This window comes from Pithys albifrons, chromosome 1, assembly GCF_047495875.1.
Source record: "Pithys albifrons albifrons isolate INPA30051 chromosome 1, PitAlb_v1, whole genome shotgun sequence".
Lineage (NCBI taxonomy): Eukaryota > Metazoa > Chordata > Aves > Passeriformes > Thamnophilidae > Pithys > Pithys albifrons.
In genome coordinates, this window is record NC_092458.1 from 33,211,167 (window position 1) to 33,232,057 (window position 20,891).

A 20,891-nucleotide genomic window follows, 5' to 3' on the forward strand; every position below is an offset into this window, starting at 1 on the left:
GTCTCACTTATGCTGAGGGATGCTACAAACAGTGCTGCAAAATAAAAATTAGTGCTGTGATGGTAATTTACTTCAATGAACTTAAGCCTTGTCACGGGGGCACGGGCGTAAGCTCTGCCAGGGGAAATTTAAGTTGGATAGCAGAAAAAAATGCTTTCCAGAGAGTAATCAGGCATTGGAATGGCCTGCCCAGAGAGGTGGTGGATTCACCATCCCTGGAGGTTTTTAAACTGAGATTGGACATGGCACTGAGTGCCATGATCTGGTAAATGGACTGGAGTTGGACCAAGGGTTGGACTTGATGATCTCGGAGGTCTTTTCCAACCCAATCAATTCTATGATTCTATGATTCTCAATAACTTTTACTCACATTTGTAGAATCTGGCAGCAACATAGCCAGCTGGAGTTCCAAGCAGTACCCACAAAACTACAGCACAGGTCATTAGAGCTCCCCTGTTGGCAGGTGACAAAAATCCTAGGCAGGCAAAAACTGTGAAGCAGAGATGCACACCTGTAGTAAGTGTCTGTAACTTAAAACCATGACATCAGTTATCTTAAAACCTGTGTATACTAAGTTGCATGCCCTGCTATATCAGTTTAGCTGGTTTTTTAATGGCTTTTAAGAAATTTCTAGACAATCCTATACTGCTATTTTTACTAATACCATGCAATTAGCAGTGAAAAATCATCTGTGTTCATCTAACTCCTCCCCACTTGATTACTTACATAGGGTAACAAAAGTCATTATTAAGATCTGTGTGCCAGAGCCTAGAAAAACAGACAACAGCATTCCTTTTCTTGGGGGCCTGAAAATATCACCATGAACCAGTTTCCAGCCGAATTCTTCTTGTGCATCTTCCTGTAAAAGAAATACACCTATTTTAATACTGTAGGTTGCCATTTAAATAGCCTGTTACAGCTACACATTTAGCTCAAAAAATTGCATTCCAAATAAATTTTAGGAGGCACATTTTAGACTTACAGTGGAATCCATCTGATTGTATCTTGCAATGTCTTTATGCAATGTCCTCAACATAATCATAGCTACCATTCCAGACAGAAAGAGAACAATCACCAAGGAATTCATGATACTGAATTAAAAAAAAAAGAAAATAATCATTCAAACTGCAACGTTAACACTTCAGTACAGTACACTTGAAGGCAAACTTTCTTCTCACCTAAACCATTGGATATGAGTGTGAGGCATGGATTCCAAAATATAATCCCATCTTGATGCCCACCTAATATCCTTTTCTTCCTGAAAGAGTAAACAAATAAGCTTCAGATGGTCAGTATCCAAATTCTACATTTACAAGCAGATGTTCATGCAAAGCGATCTTTAATCTTGTGCCTGAATTTCACGTTCCATGCCTAAAATGGTTTACAATAATAACCACCTATAAAAAAATGTAAGATTTGACCCTAGAATCTATACCAAAATATTTTCTGAATTTGAGCACCTGTGTCTTCTTAAGATATAAAGGCCTATCAAATTAATTTAATTCTGCTTCCTCTCTTCAAGAATTGTATTTCATCTGGAATTTAAACGACTAGCAGAATAATAAAAGTATGTGTATTTTTTAACATACATAAGCCAACACATTGAGAAACTAAGCTACGCTATACAGTCTCCAGCATGACACTTCACTCTCTAGATAGTGCTCTGTCCAAGTTATCCTTTGGTTTCATACAACCTCATTTCAGTACCAACTATCAATCCAGTTACAAACAGCTTTCATAGTAAGACAGATGGGGAGACAATACTTAGTAGAGGGAAACAAATTATTTCTTCAGGCATTTCAAACACTTCAAAAAGAGCATTTCTTTGTTTTATTCTGCAGAGTAAATATGAAAAAAGGAATAGACAGTGCTGATTAACCTGAAAATTGCTGTTGAGCAAATCATAAACACTGCTAGCAAGTAATGAGATTGGTTAGGAGTCTTTCTGACAGGCTGCTAGTTCAGTAATTTATAACATGCAAGAGCAAGAGTGCTTTCCAGTGAAGTCAGTTTTTGAAAATATAAAAACCAGTGGGTTAAAAAAATTTAGCCAAGGTCAAATACCTAGTTCACTGAGCTCATAAAACTAGGTCTCAATGCAAGCAGCAAGTTTCTAAACCAGTGTTAATGATTCTAAGATGAAACTGCATTTTTCATCATAGCCACAACACTGTCTTTTTTCTGCCTGAGATGACCTGATCCACCAACCCAATGGAATTTCAGACGATTACCTCCAACTGATGCAACATTGTGCACAGCACAGCAACACACACGCATGTAAGCTGGGCGTGTCATTTTTTAAGGAGAAACAATATAATAGCATGAAGCTAAGGTCATTCTTAAATACTAACTTCTCACACAGATTTTCAGAAATACTTGCTTTTCAGTATACAAATTCATTTCAGCATCATAACTGATATAATTTCTCAAAATATAATTACTACATCATACATAATAATCCCTTCAGAGTACATTTCTTTTACCATTGTGTTTTGAACTTAGATTAAGAGTATACAATCTTAGGAATCAGTTTGTCCAGCAAACTGGATTTAAAAAAAACTAACCAAGAACCCTTATTTGCCACCAGAATGAGATATATTCAAGTATCACTGCTCCCTCTATCTATGGCCAGACTTGGCAAATGCAGATTTGGGCAGGGCTCTCCCCACCTGGTTGTGCCCTTCCAGCCTGCACAGTGGATGTTTTAGGTGAGGCACAGCGTGCACAAAACTGGCCCCACCATTTAAGTCCTGAGGTCCATCTGCCACGGCCGAGCGAGCTTGGACAGTGACAGGGAAGTCCTCAGGACTGTCACAGCACCTGGTACTAACCGGGGCTGACCTTGCTGAGCATCTGAGATGTGACAGGATGGGATGGCAGGGAGGCATTGAACTGCCAGGGGACGGTCCCCACTGAGACTCGAACTCAGGTCCTTGGGATTCAGAGTCCAGAGTGCTCTCCTTTACACCACGGACTGCCCTGCTCCCTGTAGTTGCCTGATACAGTGTTCCTCTGCTCTTCAATAGAGTAGCAGGACAAAGAGTACCAGCTTCATTTCCTTCTCCTTTGTAGGTTTCCACGGGAGAAAGGTGTTAGAAAGAAGATTGCTTTTGTAGCATGAGAGCAGAAAATGATCAGTTTTAACCTATGTACAAGAGTTATTCACTGAAACACACAAGAGCTTGGATTGAAAAACCATTTACCAGACAACCTAGGTAAACGTGGAAATGCAACTCTCTTAAAAGCTACCTATGTGTTTCACATTTACTCTGTGTGTGGTGGTATGCAAAAATGTGAAGTATGTGGTTAAATCCTAAGCCACCTCTGACATTCTAGTTCAAATACAGTTTCAAACCTACAAATATTTACCATTCTGAGGTGACTTTAGTTATCTTCATAATTCAGAGTGTTAATGCATGATTTTAAGAGATAACACAGAAATCTTAGTACTCACTTCAAAAGAAACTGAGTATGTATAAGCAATTTTGACTTCTCCACTAGCCTTATTATTTATATCCATAGGTACTCCTGAGCAGTCAGGGTTGTCTGGATTAGTGTGCTTGTAACTGCAGGAAGAAAACACACAGAATGAACGTTGTTTCACTGACAACACTCTTAAGAAAGAATTCATTCATCTTACAAAAGTATACCAAGGATTCTTCTCTTAAATACACAAATTGTTCTTATTGTCTCATAGACTTCAGAACTCATAAGGAATCCGTCATAAGCTCAGGACTTTCAGAAACTTGAACTTTTTAAACAAGAGTTGTCTCTTCTAAAATGAAAGCTTATAGAGAGCACAATCTCCAAGGCAGAGTGCCAAAAATGAAACAAGTTTGAGGACTGCTAAGAACCTCCAAAACACTCAAAAAGTTACAACATCAGAATTACTGACTTCTATCAGAAAAAAATACTTTCAACTGCACCAACAATACAAGCTCACTTATACCACAGAAAGAAAGATAACATGCTGAGGAATAATAAAACACACATCAGTTGTGCAAAAGTCACGTAAGACAGCAGAACAACTGATGAGTGTGTCTGTGAAATCATTCCATTCAAACCCCGGTTGCTGAAGACATCAAATGTTGCACTGCAGTTACGCTTGCATCAGGCACTGGTGGCCTGTTCTGACACCAGACAAAATGTTCCGCAGTTGGGAAATGAGGGTTCTACATGAACTACACAACCCACACCCCACCAACACTTTCAGGTTTTATTTTATCTTTTCTTGGGCCAAACAGGAAACAGTTCACCAAGATGCATTGAATTCAGGACAAAATTAGAGTGCCCTACACTACACTACATCAAATCAACAGGAGAGATAATTTACAGGTCACACATCTGGAAAAGTTTCTGACTGCCAGTAGGTCCCCAGATCAAGGCAAGAACCTTGGGATGGATCACTTCATGATGATGAGTTACCTCCAAATACTAACCTTTTTGGTTCAAGTTTAGCAGCAACTAGTCTTGCTCCCAGAGCTTCATTTTCCACAATATGGTAATATATTGTTATGTCAACATGGTTGAAGATATAGAAGGTATCCTTTTCATGGAATTCTGACTGCAACAATAGAAGATGACATTAAGCAATCAAAAAGATACAGACAACTAAAAGCCTTAGGCAGAAGCTTACATAACAGAATTTTAGGCTGCATACAGTTTTCTGTCAGGTTCTCCTACAATATGAATGTGAAATTCTGTGAATACAAAGACAGGAAGGTGCCTCCTTGCATTAAAAAGACAAGCTAGAAAAGTGAACATTATGAACAGTCTACTGCATTTGAAAAGTAGAAAAATGAATTTGAAGTACTTGTAAGATGTATTTATTAATATATTTCTGTAACTGAAGATGTCTTATTTTACTTAATTAGCAAACTGAAGAGGTAACTGTGTGACAATTAAAACAGAACCTTCCAAGACAAACAATGCAAATAACTGCTCTCTGTGACAGAACCACCTTGACATTTCAAACCAAAGGTGCACAGCGGGATAAACTGCAAGCAGCAGCCAAGGATACAAACCTTAGGTGAAGTGAAACACTGCCTTGGAATTTAGCCAGTTGAAGAGATTGTTAAATCATAAGTTGTGATTTAACAGCTATGTCTACTGAAGTTTAATTAGTACCTCTTAAGGGTTTTATCCCCATCCTTTCTACAGAGCACCCTAATTATACGAATAGTTTTATATATGCAGTGTTCTTCTATAGTCCTTCAGTTATCTCTACAAAGATTATTTTCCTTTTATTAAAAGCAAGTATTTAAATAAGATCAAAAGAATATTGCCAGATTACAAATTTGATCATAAATGCATCCATTCATAAGGAGCTTCTGAAACCAATTCATTATGGAGGCAAGGAAACAAAATTGGAAATTGCAGAAACTGTAGTATTTGACAAGATCTATTAAAGAAAACCAACCATTCTGAGAAAACAAAACGTGTTCCAAGTTCTCAGTGACCTCTCCGTGGAGGAGGTCTGAGATAATCCAAAGACCTCTTGGACTTGATCCATAATGCTCCATAATGCTTTCACTGCATTTATCAGGACTTCCACCACTTAATCCAATAGACCCATCACAGGAGAATTTTGTTAATACAGAAATTGTACATTATGCCTTCTTCCATTAGCTCCCAGTTTTAGGGAAAGCAATCCTTCAAAAAGCATTCATTTCTGCACAGAGGTGCAAACATACCTATGCAAACCTGCTTCAATGAAAACACTTCTACCCCTCAAAAAAGTAAAAGTCTACGCCTTCAAATGTTTCAGCTTTTTAGGTAATGAAGGATAAAATGTTTTCCTTCACCTTTACACATACTAAATGCTTTGCATGTTCATGCTTTGATCTTTTAGACCCCTTCTAATTATGCAGGATAAGAGACAGCGCTCTTTGCCTTGGATCAGGATTTCAAATTGTGGTACCTGCAGAGATACCATAACACTTACCAAGTTTTAGGCAACATGCATTCTTAACATAACAAGAACTCACCATAGAAACATGACACAGGAGAAAAGTTAGTAAAAAGGGGATATTAAAAAATAGGTAATTGCATATCAAAAATAGCGTGGCCAGCAGGACCAGGGCAGTGATCCTTCCCCTGTACTCTGCGTTGGTGAGGCCACACCTTGAGTACTGTTTTCAGTTCTGGGCCCCTCAGTTCAGGAAAGATATTGAGGTGCTGGAGCAGGTCCAGAGAAGAGCAACAAGGCTGGTGAAGGGACTGGAGCACAAGCCCTATGGGGAGAGGCTGAGGGAGCTGGGGTTGTTTAGCCCGGAGAAGAGGAGGCTCAGAGGTGACCTCATCACTGTCTAGAACTACCTGAAGGGAAGTTCTAGCCAGGTGGGAGTTGGTCTCTTCTACCAGACAGTCAGCAATAGGACAAGGAGGCACAGGCTCAAGCTCTGCCAGGGGAAATTTAAGTTGGATAGCAGAAAAAAAAATCTTTCCAGAGAGTAATCAGGCATTGGAATGGGCTGCCCAGAGAGGTGGTGGATTCACCATCCCTGGAGGCTTTTAAACTGAGATTGGACATGGCACTGAGTGTCATGATCTGGTAAATGGACTGGAGTTGGACCAAGGGTTGGACTTGATGATCTCGGAGGTCTTTTCCAACCCAATTGAGTCTATGATTTTATGATAAACATACACTAATAACACAGGCATCTTTCGGACGGCCATCTTCTGTAATGTAACAGCCAATAGGAAATCCAGGATTGCAGAACCTCTGGCCATCTTCCACATCGTAACACCAGGTCACAGGCATGTTGTCCACAATCCTGTAAATGGCACAGTGACATTACACGATATTTCAAAATACACAGTGTAATGGAAACAAAAGCACATTAACATTAATCTAACTTTGCTACATTCATTATTGGTAGATAATACTCCTTTCACAAGAGTAATACTTCTTTCACATCTTAACCCATGGAATTCCACTGACTGCCAATCCAATTTCCAAATGAGCTACTAGCACATAGGTCTTCAACTGAAACTATTTTATCCCCTGAATTGTTTTCTGAAGTTCCCTTACAAAAACAACCCAAGCAGAAAACTCCCCTACTCCAAAGTCATAACACTCTACATTTCATTATTTGGTCTTTAAAAAATGGCCAAAATCATCACTAAACCAGCCAAAATTTATTTCAAGTTTAAAACAAAACACAAAATAATAAAGAAAAACCCCACATCACATATTATTCTCCAGCTTCCTCATTGCTCTTCCATAACAAAATACATTTTTCGTGTCACTCCTTCCAAAATTTTTTCTTTTGCTATTTAGGTAAGCTCCTGACTATTAACCTCAGTTGTAACTACTCAAGAGGAAGGAATATTTTAACTAGTTGGTTTGCATGAGCAAAAAATTCTAAGCCATTAAGCAACTGGAGAAATAATCACTTTCAAACCTGCTCCTTTTATATTATTGCCTCACAAGATTTATATTCGTATTAGAGAACCATAGAATATGCCCAGCTGGAAGGGACCCACAAGGATCATTGAGTCCAACTCTGGCCCTGCACAGGACCATCCCCAAGAGCCACACCATGTGCCTGAGAGTATCATCCAAACATTTCTTGAACTCTGTCAGGCTTGGAGCTGTGACCACTTCCCTGCGGAGCCTCTTCCAGTGCCCAACCACCCTCTGGGTGAAGAACCTTTTTCTAGTATTACCTAAAAGTCCTCAAACCAGTAGGTTTATACTTCAGTTTCAATTAAAAATCTGTGGAGGAACCCCACACCCCCATGAGGAGTTGCAGAAAATTGTAAGACAGTAAGATACAAACAATATCCAGCACGCTACGAACAGTACAAACATCAAAATCAAAAATAAACTTTTAGACATAAAGGTACCCAACACGGCATCCTGTCCCTTTGTAAAAGGAACTACTAACAAACCCCAAACCTGCTGCTTTATGCTATGAAGTGTTCTAACTACGTGAAAGATAAAACCCCAAAATAAGTCATGCAAAGACTTAAAACTCAGTATCTGCATACATTAATTGCCCAAGGTATGTTTTTAAAGGTATATTAATCAACTTCACACAGGAAGACATTAGACAACTGTCCCACCAAAAATTAACACCACAGATTCTTTTGTGAAACTTACCAAGCTACTGAGTATCTTTACAATTAACTGTCTGATCATTATAACCACTAGGCTATTAATGTTAACAGCTACCTGATAATATCTCAGATATTTCTAAATACCTCATTAAACACAGGAATTATGACTTCAGCAACAAAAACAAAGCTCTATTTAGTCTGTTGCATATTGGAACGGTCTCTAAAGTAGCACTACTTTTTAAAGCACCCCAACAGATGCAGGTAAAGAGTGGTACATGCTCCCTTTATCCACAAAACAGAGAGAGATCTGCATCATCCCTACCAACAGCTACCCAGCAGAAATAAGTAGCTTATACTGACACAAAGAAAAGGTGAAGACAGGCCCTACAAACAGTTTCCAGATTCTCAGGAGATTCCAAAGACTACCACAGCTGCAAGCAGCAGTACCACCAACCAATTCCTAACTTCACCATGCCACGACAGGGTATAATTAAGTTGCTAATTAAGGAGCTCTTCCACATGCAGATTGATTACACTTGGGCCATACTGTATGCGACCAATGGCAGGAGGTTGAACAAGGCCAAGTGCCAGGTCCCACACTTGGGTCACAACAATCCTGTACAGTGCTACAGGCTGGGGACACAGTGACTGGAAAGCTGCCCAGTGGAAAAGGAGCGGGTTGACAGCTGCTGAACATAAACCATCAGTGTGCCAAGGTGGCCAAGAAGGCCAATGGCATCCTGGCCTGTACCATAAACATTATGGCCAGCAGAATAGAGAAGTGATTCATACCCTGTACTTGGCACTGGTCAGGCCACACCATGACTCCCGAGTCTGGTTCTGAGCCCCTCACTACAAAACAGACACTGAGGTGCTGGAGCATGTCCAGAAAGGGCAACGGAGCTGGTGGAGCACAAGTCTTATGAGGAGCAGCTGAGGGAGCTGGGGGTGTTTCATCTGGAAAAAAGACTCAGGGGAGACCTTATATCTCTACACAACTACTTGAAAGGATATTCAAAGTGGGATTAGTCTCTTCTCCCAAATAACAAGTGACAGAACAAGAGGAAATGGCCTCAAGTTGTGCCAGGGGAAATTAGATTGGATATTAAGAAAAATGTCTTCACTGAAAGGGTGGTCAGGCACTGAACAGGCTGCCCAGGAAAGTGCTGGAGTCGTCAAAACTGGAAGTATTTAAAAGACATCCAGATGTGGCACTTCAGGACATGCCTTAGTGGTGTACTTGACAATGTTAGGTGAATGTTTTATTGGGTTCATGCAGCACAGTCTTAGCTGGCAGGAGGATACACAGGGAGGTTTTAGTGAGAAGCTGCCAGAAGCTGTCCCCATGTCTGACAGAATCTGTGCCTGCCAGCTCCAAGACAGACGCACCACTGGCCAAGGCTGAGTGGCAGCACTTCTGCGCTACCTGTTAGTGACCATGGCAGCACCTCTGTGAAACACATTTAAGAAGGGGGGGGAAAAACACCTGCCACGATCAACTCACCACAAAACTGGACTTGATCTTAAAGGTCTTTTCCAACCTGAACAATTCTAGGATTGTATATTTGAAATTTTACTTCCATTATATATGTTAGGGAAAGCTTTTGGTTCTGTTAGTATTTTAATTTCATAATCAAAACCAGGTAAAACATTAACATATTGCAACTAAGTTTGGCTGGGGTAAAGCCTTTCCCTTGCATCTTCTGCAGTAAAGACATACTAAGCTGCCTTCAAGCAGCAATGCTGGAACAAATTGATAGTTTAAGCAGCAAATCATTTTTCACAGTTAATCTTCAAATTTAAAATGACTTGAAGAGATTATACATGTGGAGCAAATATGCTATTCAACAGTGCTCTTATATGTCGCTCAAGAACATCTGGTGATGAACAGTGTCAGCCAAGGTATCAGTATAGCTGTTGAGTCCAATGCAGTCTGTCAATTCCTAATCTTATTAAGTGGCTTTTAAAACCTTAAAAGTACTTTGCACCATCTGTGTTCCCCAGGAATTTCATGATAAATTGAAGCTGGATAACAAACCTCTATTAAATCATCGCTTGTGCTACCTTGTTGATCCCTGTCCAACATACCTCTGTACTGTACTCCTGGAGTAGGCATCATTAATCACAAAATCCAGCCACTGCCACTTTGTGAAGCTATGGCTAAGGAGAACTAACAGACAAACAGATTGTTCATGCCACTGTTTCTAAAATTTTACAGCAATGGGCCTAACAAAAAAAAATAGTAGAAATGACATTAAAAGGACCAAGAATATAAGCAATATCCTAAATTTCAAGGGACATTTTCACACTATAAAACAGAACTATATCTTACTTAAATCTCATCAGTCATATCAAATTACCTATACTTGCTAAAAATATATCTAAATATATCTGTACAACAATTTAATCTACAGGGGAAAAAAAACAGTTTGAAGTATTTTCTGTGTGATTAGTTTTGCAAAGTTGTGTTACTACATTCATTTTCAAGAGGTTCCCAGAAATATTTACGTCACTGAGCCACAGCTTATTCCCACAAGGGGACATCCCATATCAGTTCCCAAGAGCACTAGAAAACGCACTTGCTGCCTTTCCAGCACAGGTGGCTTTTACAAAATAGAAGAAATGGAATGTGATGTTACAGAAAAACAGTTAATGCCAGTAGCAACATTCAACATTTCACCTGCATTTTTACTACTATATCCAGACAGTTTTAATCTAAATAGATGAAGACTGAAACATTTGTTCCAGAGAAGCAGGAAGCACATATTTGGAATCAGGGCATACCTATGGGCACCACTGGCTAATGATGCTTACGTATTCCTTGCAAATCACAGGGTGATGAGGGAGCTGGCAGAAGAGCTTGCCAAACCGCTCTCCATCATCTTCCAACAGTCCTGGCTCTCTGGGGAGGTCCCAGATGATTGGAAGTTGGTGAATGTCACCCCAATCCACAAAGAGGGCTGCAAGAAGGACCCTGGCAACTCCAGGCCTGTCAGCCTGGCCTCCGTGCCTGGCAGGGTTATGGAGCAGTTCATCCTGAGTGCAATCACACAGCACTTTCAGGATGGACAAGGGATTAGACCCAGCCAGCATGGGTTTAGGAGGGGCAGGTCCTGTCTGACCAACCTGATCTCCTTTTTACGATCAGGTGACCAACCTGGTGGATGAGGGGAAGGCTGTGGATGTGGTCTATCTGGACTTCAGCAAGGCCTTTGACACTGTCTCCCATAATATACTCCTGGAAAAGCTGGTAGCCCATGGCCTGGACAAGTGTACCCTCTCCTGGATTAGGAGCTGGCTGGAGGGTCAGGCCCAGAGAGTGCTGGTGAATGGAGCTGCATCCAGCTGGCAGCCAGTCACCAGTGGTGTTCCCCAGGGGTCTGTGTTGGGTCCAGTCCTGTTTAACATCTTTATTGATGATTTAGATAAGGGGATTGAGTCCATCATCAGCAAATTTGCTGATGACACCAAGTTGGGAGGGAGTGTCGACCTGCTGGAAGGCAGGAGGGCTCTGCAAAGGGATCTGGATAGACTTGAGAGATGGGCTGATTCCAATGGGATGAAGTTCAATAAGGGCAAGTGCTGGGTTCTGCACTTCTGCCACAACAACCCCCTGCAGCGCTACAGGCTGGGCACAGGGTGGATGGAAAGCAGCCAGGCAGAAAGGGACCTTGGAGTACTAATTGACAGGAAGCTCAACATGAGCCAACAGTGTGCCCAGGTGGCCAAGAAGGCCAATGGGATCCTGGCCTGGATCAAAAATAGTGTGGCCAGCAGGACCAGGGCAGTGACCCTTCCCCTGTACTCTGCATTGGTGAGGCCACACCTTGAGTACTGTGTTCAGTTCTGGGCCCCTCAGTTCAGGAAAGATATTGAGGGACTGAAGCAGGTCCAGAGAAGAGCTACAAGGCTGGTGCAAGGACTGGAGCACAAGTCCTATGGGGAGAGGTTGAGGGAGCTGGGGTTGTTTAGCCCAGGGAAGAGGAGGCTCAGAGGCAACCTCATCACTGTCTAGAACTACCTGAAGGGAAGTTCTAGCCAGGTGGGAGTTGGTCTCTTCTCCCAGGCACTCAGCAATAGGACAAGGGGGCACGGGCTTAAGCTGTGCCAGGGGAAATTTAAGTTGGAGATCAGAAAAAAATTCTTTCCAGAGAGAGTAATCAGGCATTGGAATGGGCTGCTCAGAGAGGTGGTGGATTCACCATCCCTGGAGGTTTTTAAACTGAGATTAGACGTGGCACTGAGTGCCATGATCTAGTAAATGGACAGGAGTTGGACTCGATGACCTTGGAGGTCTTTTCCAACCCAATTAATTCTATGATTCTGTGATTCCGTAAGATATGCTATAGGAACTTTTGCCCAAGTTGTTCCTTCTATTTTTGCTCCTGAAGGCTGTTGCAAAGCATTAAACAAACACCGAGAGCATGGCTGGGTATTTCCAACATCAAGATGGAGCCCTCTGGCAAACATTTCACAGCCCTTGGATGTGGGTGCAGAGCTCATGGCTGCATCCCAGCAGAACATGTGCCCGAGCTCAGCACACACTCAGACTTGCCCCACCCTTACAGCCCATCGGAAGGGACCTCAACATCCAAGCAGAAACAGAGCCCCAGCATGTTCCAAGGTTACAGAGGGACTCAGAGAACAGGAGATGACCAAGCATTTATGTGTTCCTCAAAATTATTTCATTAATTATTTTTCATTGGCCACCTTTCCCTTTCATATCCTAGAAGAGAAACAAAACTCTTCCAGAACTTTGATCCTGTCTCCTGGACACAACATTTGAAGGGGAGTGCAGAGGCTCTGGGGGAAAATAAAGATGACACAGCCACAGAATAATGGTTCCTTAAGACTTTTCTCAAGCTAAGGCAGGACTAACTTCTGTATTTACAGGTGCAAAGAAATAGCCGTATTGTACTGTAAGCACAAAGCTTTATGTTTGGAAACAGATTTATTTCCATTACACCTGGCACTTCAGAAGAAGGAAACATTTTTACAAAGGCAACAAGTAACATAACATCTTCTGCAAAACCAGAAGGGGAATACATTCAGTGCAAGTACCTAGTGTTAAATCTATATTAATTTGCAAATACAAAATGATAAACTAAACTATCACCAACATACTAGATAACTAATCTATGAATTTTTATACCAACTTACCAATGATGTTGGTAATTCAGTAGCATACTTTTTTTCAAGAAGTCTAACTTCTGTTTATCCTCAGGCTTTGTGGTATCATATGTTTTTGTACAAACAGATTTACATGTCTCCTTCTTGTTGAATGTGAACTAAAAAAAATGAAAGACATAGGAGCAATAAGGCAACAAATTTTCTTATTTCAGTATTTAACAATTTCTCCAATGAATTTAATTGCCTACACTATTATAATAAAAACACCTAACAAATTACCAAGACCAGGTCTATTAACCCTCCATAGGAGGTTTTTATATTGGTGTGTGCTATAAACCCCTCCTGTGCTCATTGTAGGAGCCCTGCACCAGGAGCTCCTTGTTACTGACTAAAACATGTTTTCTGCCATGATTTACCAAGTGACTTGACCTCACAGAAGCAACGCTGTCACAGGCAGCTGCAATTGATAACTTTGTCTCCTACTACCTGTAGGAGAGAGTATGAGAACTTCAGTCACCAGAAAAGATAAACTGACTAACACCATTTCTGGTTCTTCCATTTTATGGATGGAGTACTTTCAGATCTGGGTCCAAGAAATAGGAGAGCTGAGGAGCAACAGTCAAGTTTTGTCTGGTTCCAAAACGAAGAGACAACCTCCACAGCATTTAAGGCTACAGCTTCTGGGGCAAAGCACATAGTTACAATGAGATTAAACTGACAGATTTCTGTTCTGTGGAACTTCAGATTTTGAAGCTCTTTCAGATAAAGTACTTGTGAAAATGTTCTCCAAGATTCTTATCTTCTCTGGTTACATTTGAACAAACACATTACCAAACACTCCTTGTCAGAAAACAAACCCTGTAAGGAGATGGTTCTATCCTCTCTCCAAACAATACTTGGCCAAGATTTTCAGAAGGGCGTTTTTTTCCTTCTGCTTGACAAAAATCAAACCTGAATTAGGAAAAAAAGATAAAAAAATTAATAAAATACTCTTAAAATATTTTCAGCTGCAAATAATGTTCCCAAATCAACACCCTCAGCAGAAGTAATGAAACTACACATTTTCCTTATAGACAACAGTTTCTTCCTTCAAACTGTACGGCACAGTGTGAAAACCACACTCATGGTTTAAAAAAAACAAAACAACAAAACAAAACCAACAATCAGATCTCTTAATCATCTATTTCAGAATAGTATACCATAAAGTCTCCTTAAGTAATTAAAAGTTTTCTATTTGACGAGGGATTTTAGCCAAGAATGGAACCTTTACACCGAGTTTCATAATGACAGAGAGAAAAAAAGCACCCAGGCCAGATTCTTGGGGGGTGGCTGGGTGCAAAATAAAAGAAAAAAAATCTACACACACAGACACACGTCCTTTACAACAAGCACTATTAATCAGGTTATTGCAGTTTTATTCACCAGCACATTTAACAGCTCATACTCCACGTTTTTCCAGTCTATTTTTAAGTGTACCACATTTGTGTTCATTGAACTATAGACAGAATCGGTCCTTAATCTCTTCAATGTTAAGTCAAAACACTCTTTAAAGCAAAAACTTTACGTAGTTGTACAGGCACCGATACATTTTGTGCACCCCTATGATGTTTACCAAGAAAACATTTAACACCTCATTAAGATAATTGATGGGATGTTCACACCTCATTACCACGTTAACTCATCTGGCTATAGGCTACTATAGACAGCAGTAATACTTTGATGTATGAAATGACAACTAATGCAGAAAAGTGAATCCATATATAAGTGTGTATGTATATATATATATATATATATATATACACACACAAACATCTTAACCTTAAGTTACACTAAACCAGTGATTCAACCTACATGAGGGCCTCTGAATCCATGCATTGCTTCTAAAGAGCAAAGAACACTGAGAAGATGAAAGAAGTGTAATGATGGTAATTCAGTACCACACTTTTTGCAAGAAGCCTCGTTTCTGTTTATCTTATTAATAGCCATCTGCCCACTGACATTTCTATTTTTGCAAACTTATGTTAAAAAATAAATAGGCATTCGTCAGTGGCAAATGACTGTAGCAAGATGCAGATAACACTCTTAGATAAATTAAATCCATCTTTTTGGAATAACTGAGAAATAAAATGACATAAACAGAGCAACATACTTACGCAGTATATTCGTAGGGAAGGACAGACTCCACAGAGTCAAGCCTGTTCACAAACAGCTCAATTCCAGACTGAAAGAGTAGAGACAATCAGCAGTTATATTAAAGCACTTCTTCAATTCTCATGGATATATAAAAATAGATTTGTTTGAATCAGGTAAAGCTGAAAACATAAGATGTGTAATGGTACATCTTGGAAATGTAATGAACTATATCTGCTGAGAGTGTAAGTAAAGCACTAACCATGACCAAAGCAGTGACCACATGATAAACTCACTTTAAGGCTAACATAACCACTCAAACTACAGGATAGCAGGAAATCACGCGCAAAAATAATACAGTTAGCACAGCTGCCAGTGCTTTAGTTTAATGTACCAAGTCAGAGCCCTGTTAGTCATCCCCACAACTTCTGTGTAATAAAAGTCTTAAAAGAACATGAATGAAAGCGCAGATGACATCAGTACTTCTTCCTGTAATTAAGGTATTCCATAATTTTATCTAGGTAGTAGCTGAAAACTGACGTATGAAGATCTAAACAACCTTTTCAGATCAATACACTATTTTAGGTTTCAACAGAAGCTCTTTCCAAAGAGAAGGCAAGGATTTAACTTGTTATAAAAGTTTTTCAGTAACTCTACCAACTCGAGCAACAACCTGAAATTCAGTCTGTTGTGGTTTCAGCCCAGTTTGTCTATACATATTCATTACAGATGGGGTAGCCTGCTGCTATGGAAAGGGAGAGGTCTTCCACTCTTCCCTCTTAGTCTCAAAATCCCTTCCCTTATTCTAGTCCCGCAGTTCCAGTGTATTCCAAGTGTTTATCTTACACTGCTTTTGGCAGTTATCTGCTTGCACAGCAACACAATTCAGCTGGCTGAAACAGTGAGAGACTTACCCTAAAAAATTTTGAAGAGCAGTTCTTAGTAGCATAGCAAGTTGTCCTGGCCTTAGCAGGGACAGAGTTAATTTTCTTCCTAGTAGCTGCTACAGTGCTGTGTTTTGGATTCAGAGAATAATGTTGATAACACACTGATGTTTTAGTTGTGGCTGAGTAGTGCTTACCCTCAGCCCAGGACTTTTCAGTTTCTCATGCTCTGCCAGTGAGGAGGTAGACAAGAAGCCAGGAGGAAATATGGCCAGGAAAACCTGACCTATGCTGGCCAAAGGGCTATTCCACACCACAGAACATCATACTCAGTACATAAACTGGGGGGAGTTGGCCAGGAGCCACAATGACCCCTGCTCAGGGAGCATCAGTCAGTGGGAGGGGGGCAGCAACCGAACATCACTTGTTACTCTTGGGTTTTATTCCTCTCCCTCTCTGTCCTTTTCATTAATTATTGTTATTATTATTATAATAATTAGTATATGTTACTTTGTTTCAATTACTAAACTGTATTTATATCAACCCACAAGTTTTCACTTTTTTCCTCCCTGATTCTCCTGCTCATCCCACCAGGAGCAGCAGGGAATGAGGCAGCAGCAGCAGCAGTTCTTATTTGCCAGCTAGGGTTAAACCACAACACAAGCTGAACTGTCTTACTGCGTGATTGGACTAGAGTTGAAGAGTCCAAGGAAGGTGAGTGCCCTGGAGAACAAGACCTCTCCCTTTCAACAGCAAGTCACCTATTTTCTCAACAACAGAAGAGCTCTTCCTCCCTATGAAAATTCACTCAAGTTTAGCCAAACCAAAAACTTCTGGAGAAAAGGAAAAAAAAGAAAAGGTGGAATTGTTCACCTGTGTCTGTAGCTCAGATACTTCAGTCGAGAACTGTATTTTACCAATACACCTTAGCTGAGAGCTGTCAGGTTGACCCACTAAGTGAAGACACACCTCAGAGTTCCTCTTTCCCTGCTCTAAGCCATGAAGAGCTGTCCCTCGCCTCCAGGCAGTGCACGCTCGGCGTCATTCTGTGAGCCACGTCAACTTCCTAACACCGCAAAAAGCTGGACTAGGAAAAAGTTGGATAGTTTCCCGCCATGTAAATAAGCTCAAAAAAGGATTTAACAAATAACACAGCTGGGTCAATGCAGAGGACAGGAACACATTGCCCAGGGGAAGACAGGAATGAAATCTCTCCCTCCCAGCACCAGGGAATTAGACTTCCTCAGCTGGTCACAGAACCACGGCCTTGGATTAGCTGTTTTTTGGAGAGGATTTACCTGAATGCTCCAATTTTTCCTAAGAAGTATATTAATTACTACAGATGAGCATCTTTGATAAGCAATTTCCTATACAACAGCAAGTATCCTTTGGAGCAATCAGTACATTTTTAAACTGAGCAGGGATTCTTAATCATTAGGTGAGAAATGCTGTTTCAGTCTGCACAGATCACATTTCTGATGACAGTCCAGCCAAAACCAGGAAAACCAGCTGAACTGAGTTTGCCCAAGCAGATCAGCAGGCAGCTGGGAAGAAGGGGGAAAAGTCATGGGTCTCATAGGTCTTGTGCTGCTAGCTACATGCTCCATTAATAACATCCCATCCCTTCTCACCAGCACAGGATAGGAGATGCACAGGGATCATAACACACAAAGAGTATCATTTAGAGATCTGGTACGTGGATCTAAATCCTCAAGGCAGAGGAAAATTCACTACTATTGCTGACATCACAATCAACAGTGACAATTGCAAGAATTCTGTGAAAACATGTAAAAAATGAAAGCTTAGTTTTATTCACTTACATAAATATTATGATACAGCAATTATGTGACCACATATGGTTTCTCCTCACCAGGCTGAGTTCCGTTGCAGACTACATGGAGCAAATTAGATACGAAGAGTGATTCAGACTTCTCCACATGCCCATGTTTCACTTAGTACTTAAATTGATGAGAGGTGGCCAATTTTTTCAAGATGACACCTGCTGAGGTGTTCAGCTGCCCACTGGTGGCACATTTACAAGTACCCAAATACCTCACTTCACATTTATGAAAGGAAAAATTCTCAGGAGGAGATAAACATTTTGTACTCCCAGGCACTCAGCAATAGGACAAGGGGGCACGGACTCAAGCTCTGATAGGGGAAATTTAAGTTGGAGATCAGGAAAAAATTCTTTACAGAGTAATCAGGCATTGGAATGGCCTGCCCAGAGAGGTGGTGGATTCACCATCCCTGGAGGTTTTTAAACTGAGACTGGATGTGGCACTGAGTGCCATGATCTAGTAAATGGGCTGGAGTTGGACCAAGGGCTGGATTTGATGATCTCAGAGGTCTTTTCCAACCCAATCAATTCTATCATTATATGAGGAATAAAAATGCAGAGACACCTGAGAAAGATCACCCCGTACGTGTCCCAGGTTGGTTACAAAAGACAGTAGGCACCCTGGTTCACTTGACTTAAAAAAATAAATCTGTCTTCTACAAGCTTAAAATGGGAATAATCCAAACACAGCAATGTTTTCAGAGATGCTGTGAATAAATACAAACTGCAGCTTGAAAGTCTTAGCCTGTATTTGAAGAAAAAACATTCCTTAAGAGCGTAGTGCAGCACTCTAACAGGTCACCCAGGGAGGAGACAGGTGCTCCATGCTTGGATGTTTCCAAGCCTTGTTTAAGCAAAGGTAGAGCTGAGCTGAGCTAAGGTTTACCACAGCTGTACTTCAAGCAGGAGGCTGCACTATGTGACCTCCTGAGGTCTCAGCATTTCTGTGGTCCTATAAAAAAGTGTCCACAGAATGTTCTCCTACTGCAACTCAAGGGCCTCCACTACATGTTTGGCTGACCTGCTCTACTGGTTCAGGATAGGAAATAGATAAAGTCAGCACACAGTATTTAAACAAGCATATAGTTCAAAGAGGCTCTTATTCTGGAGAATCACAGACCAGTGTTTCACACAATGCAGAAGCTGAGAGCTCAAAAATGCAAGACTGCTACTTTGAACAGCAGTAAGACCAGGACTTATAAAACGGATTGGTCTTGAACTTCCTCATTCAAGTATTAAAGCACAGTCCAGTGTAATTCTCCATCACTGCAGCAGCAAACAACTTCAAAAGGTACCCCGAAGAAGCAAAGACTATTTTAAGTACAGAATCCTGACCTACCAACATCCACTAAACATATAATTTGGTTATGTGAACTTTGCTTCTCACTTCTGCAGGCATGAAACCAAGTTTAAGCTTCACTTGAGACCCCGGGGCCTGGAAGCCCCTACACTTCTGATTCCTACAGCCAGAAAGGCACAGCAAGGAAAGTGTCACTGGATGTTTACTTCGATTTGGTATCTGCTCGCAGTCACCGCTGCCCGCTCCTGCCAAGAACCACACACACCCCCGGCACGGCCTTCCTTACTTGCTGCAGCTTTCCTACAAGGATTTGCAAGGGCCCGAGAGATGAAGGGCCGGATCTTCCCACTTGCTCAACGTGTCCGTAACTCACGGAGTGAGTCGGCAGCTCTCCCCTTCCCTCAGAGGGACCGCAGGCACTTCCCAGCCAGGCCGGAGCTGAGCCAGGACAGCAGCTCTGCAACTCCCCTGGGTCCTCTGTCTCATTAATTTCCTTTTCAACGAGCAATGGCCATAAACTAAAACACAAGAAGTTCCACCTCACCGAAAGGAAGAGCTTCTTTACATTGAGGGTGGCAGAGCACTGGCACAGCTGCCCAGGGAGGTCATGGAGTCTCCCTCTCTGGAGACACTCCAAACCCACCTGGCCGCGTTCCTGTGTCACCTGCTCTCGGTGACCCTGCCTTGGCAGGGGGGTTGGATCTCCAGGAGTCGCTTCCAACCCGAGCTATCCTGCGAGCACAGCGGGAACTGGAGCCCGCTCCGAGCCCCGCGGCCGCCGGGAGCCGCGGTACGGCACAGCGGGGCAGCTCCACAAGCCCCGCACAAACCCCGCCACGCAGGGGGACACCCGCGGGCCGGGCCGCAGCCCGGGCGGCCTCAGGGGCCTGTCCTGGGCACCCCCCGGGCTCACCTTGCACTCGGGCTTCTCCTTGCCGGCCTCGCAGAAGTTGACGGGCGCCAGGCCCGGCAGGTAGAAGGCAGCGGCGGCGGCCAGGAGGGCGGCGGCGAGGAGGAGGCGCAGCAGGGCCATGTCGGGCCGGGCCGGGTCTCTGGGCGGCAGCGGGGCCGCGCCTGCCTCTCTCCCCGCGCGCGCCCGACCGCCCGACGCGCCCGCGCCGCTTCCGGCTCCCCCCACCGCGCGCGCGCGCGACAGACACGTCGTCACTGTCCGCGCACGGGGCGGGGCGGGGCCGGCGCGCGCCGGCCCTTCCGGGGAGCAGCGCCCCCTGTTGCCATGGCAGCGCCGCCGGGAGCGCTGCGGGCCGGGCCGGGAACCGCGCCGGGATGGGAACCGCGCCGGGATGGGAACTGCGCCGGGAGTGCTGCAGAATGGGACGGGAACCGCACCGAGATGGGAGTCGCGCTAGAATGGGAACTGCGCCGGGAGCGCTGCGGGATGGGAACTGAGCCGGGAGCGCTGCGGGACGGGACAGGAACCGCGCCGGGAGGGCTGCGGGATGGGAACTGTTCCGGGAGCGCTGCGGGACGGGATGGGAACCGCGCTACGAGCGCTGCGGGATGGCAACTGAGCCGGGAGCGC

The 20,891-nt window shown here is 42.7% G+C and overlaps 1 protein-coding gene across 1 annotated transcript in view; it reads right to left on the reverse strand.

Annotated features, from left to right (window-relative positions):
- The window catches only part of TM9SF2 (transmembrane 9 superfamily member 2), a 31,418-nt gene extending 10,916 nt beyond the window's left edge, over positions 1–20,502 (reverse strand). The window contains exons 1-11 of the mRNA XM_071548953.1: positions 20,262–20,502; positions 15,348–15,415; positions 14,052–14,145; positions 13,225–13,352; positions 6,647–6,776; positions 4,440–4,564; positions 3,455–3,566; positions 1,179–1,258; positions 983–1,091; positions 727–859; positions 371–490 (exon numbers count right to left, since the gene is read on the reverse strand). Coding sequence (XP_071405054.1) covers positions 371–490; positions 727–859; positions 983–1,091; positions 1,179–1,258; positions 3,455–3,566; positions 4,440–4,564; positions 6,647–6,776; positions 13,225–13,352; positions 14,052–14,145; positions 15,348–15,415; positions 20,262–20,381 — 1,219 coding nt within the window. The 5' untranslated portion in view covers positions 20,382–20,502. The remainder of the gene's footprint in view (positions 1–370; positions 491–726; positions 860–982; positions 1,092–1,178; positions 1,259–3,454; positions 3,567–4,439; positions 4,565–6,646; positions 6,777–13,224; positions 13,353–14,051; positions 14,146–15,347; positions 15,416–20,261) is intronic.
- Positions 20,503–20,891: the final 389 nt, after the last annotated feature.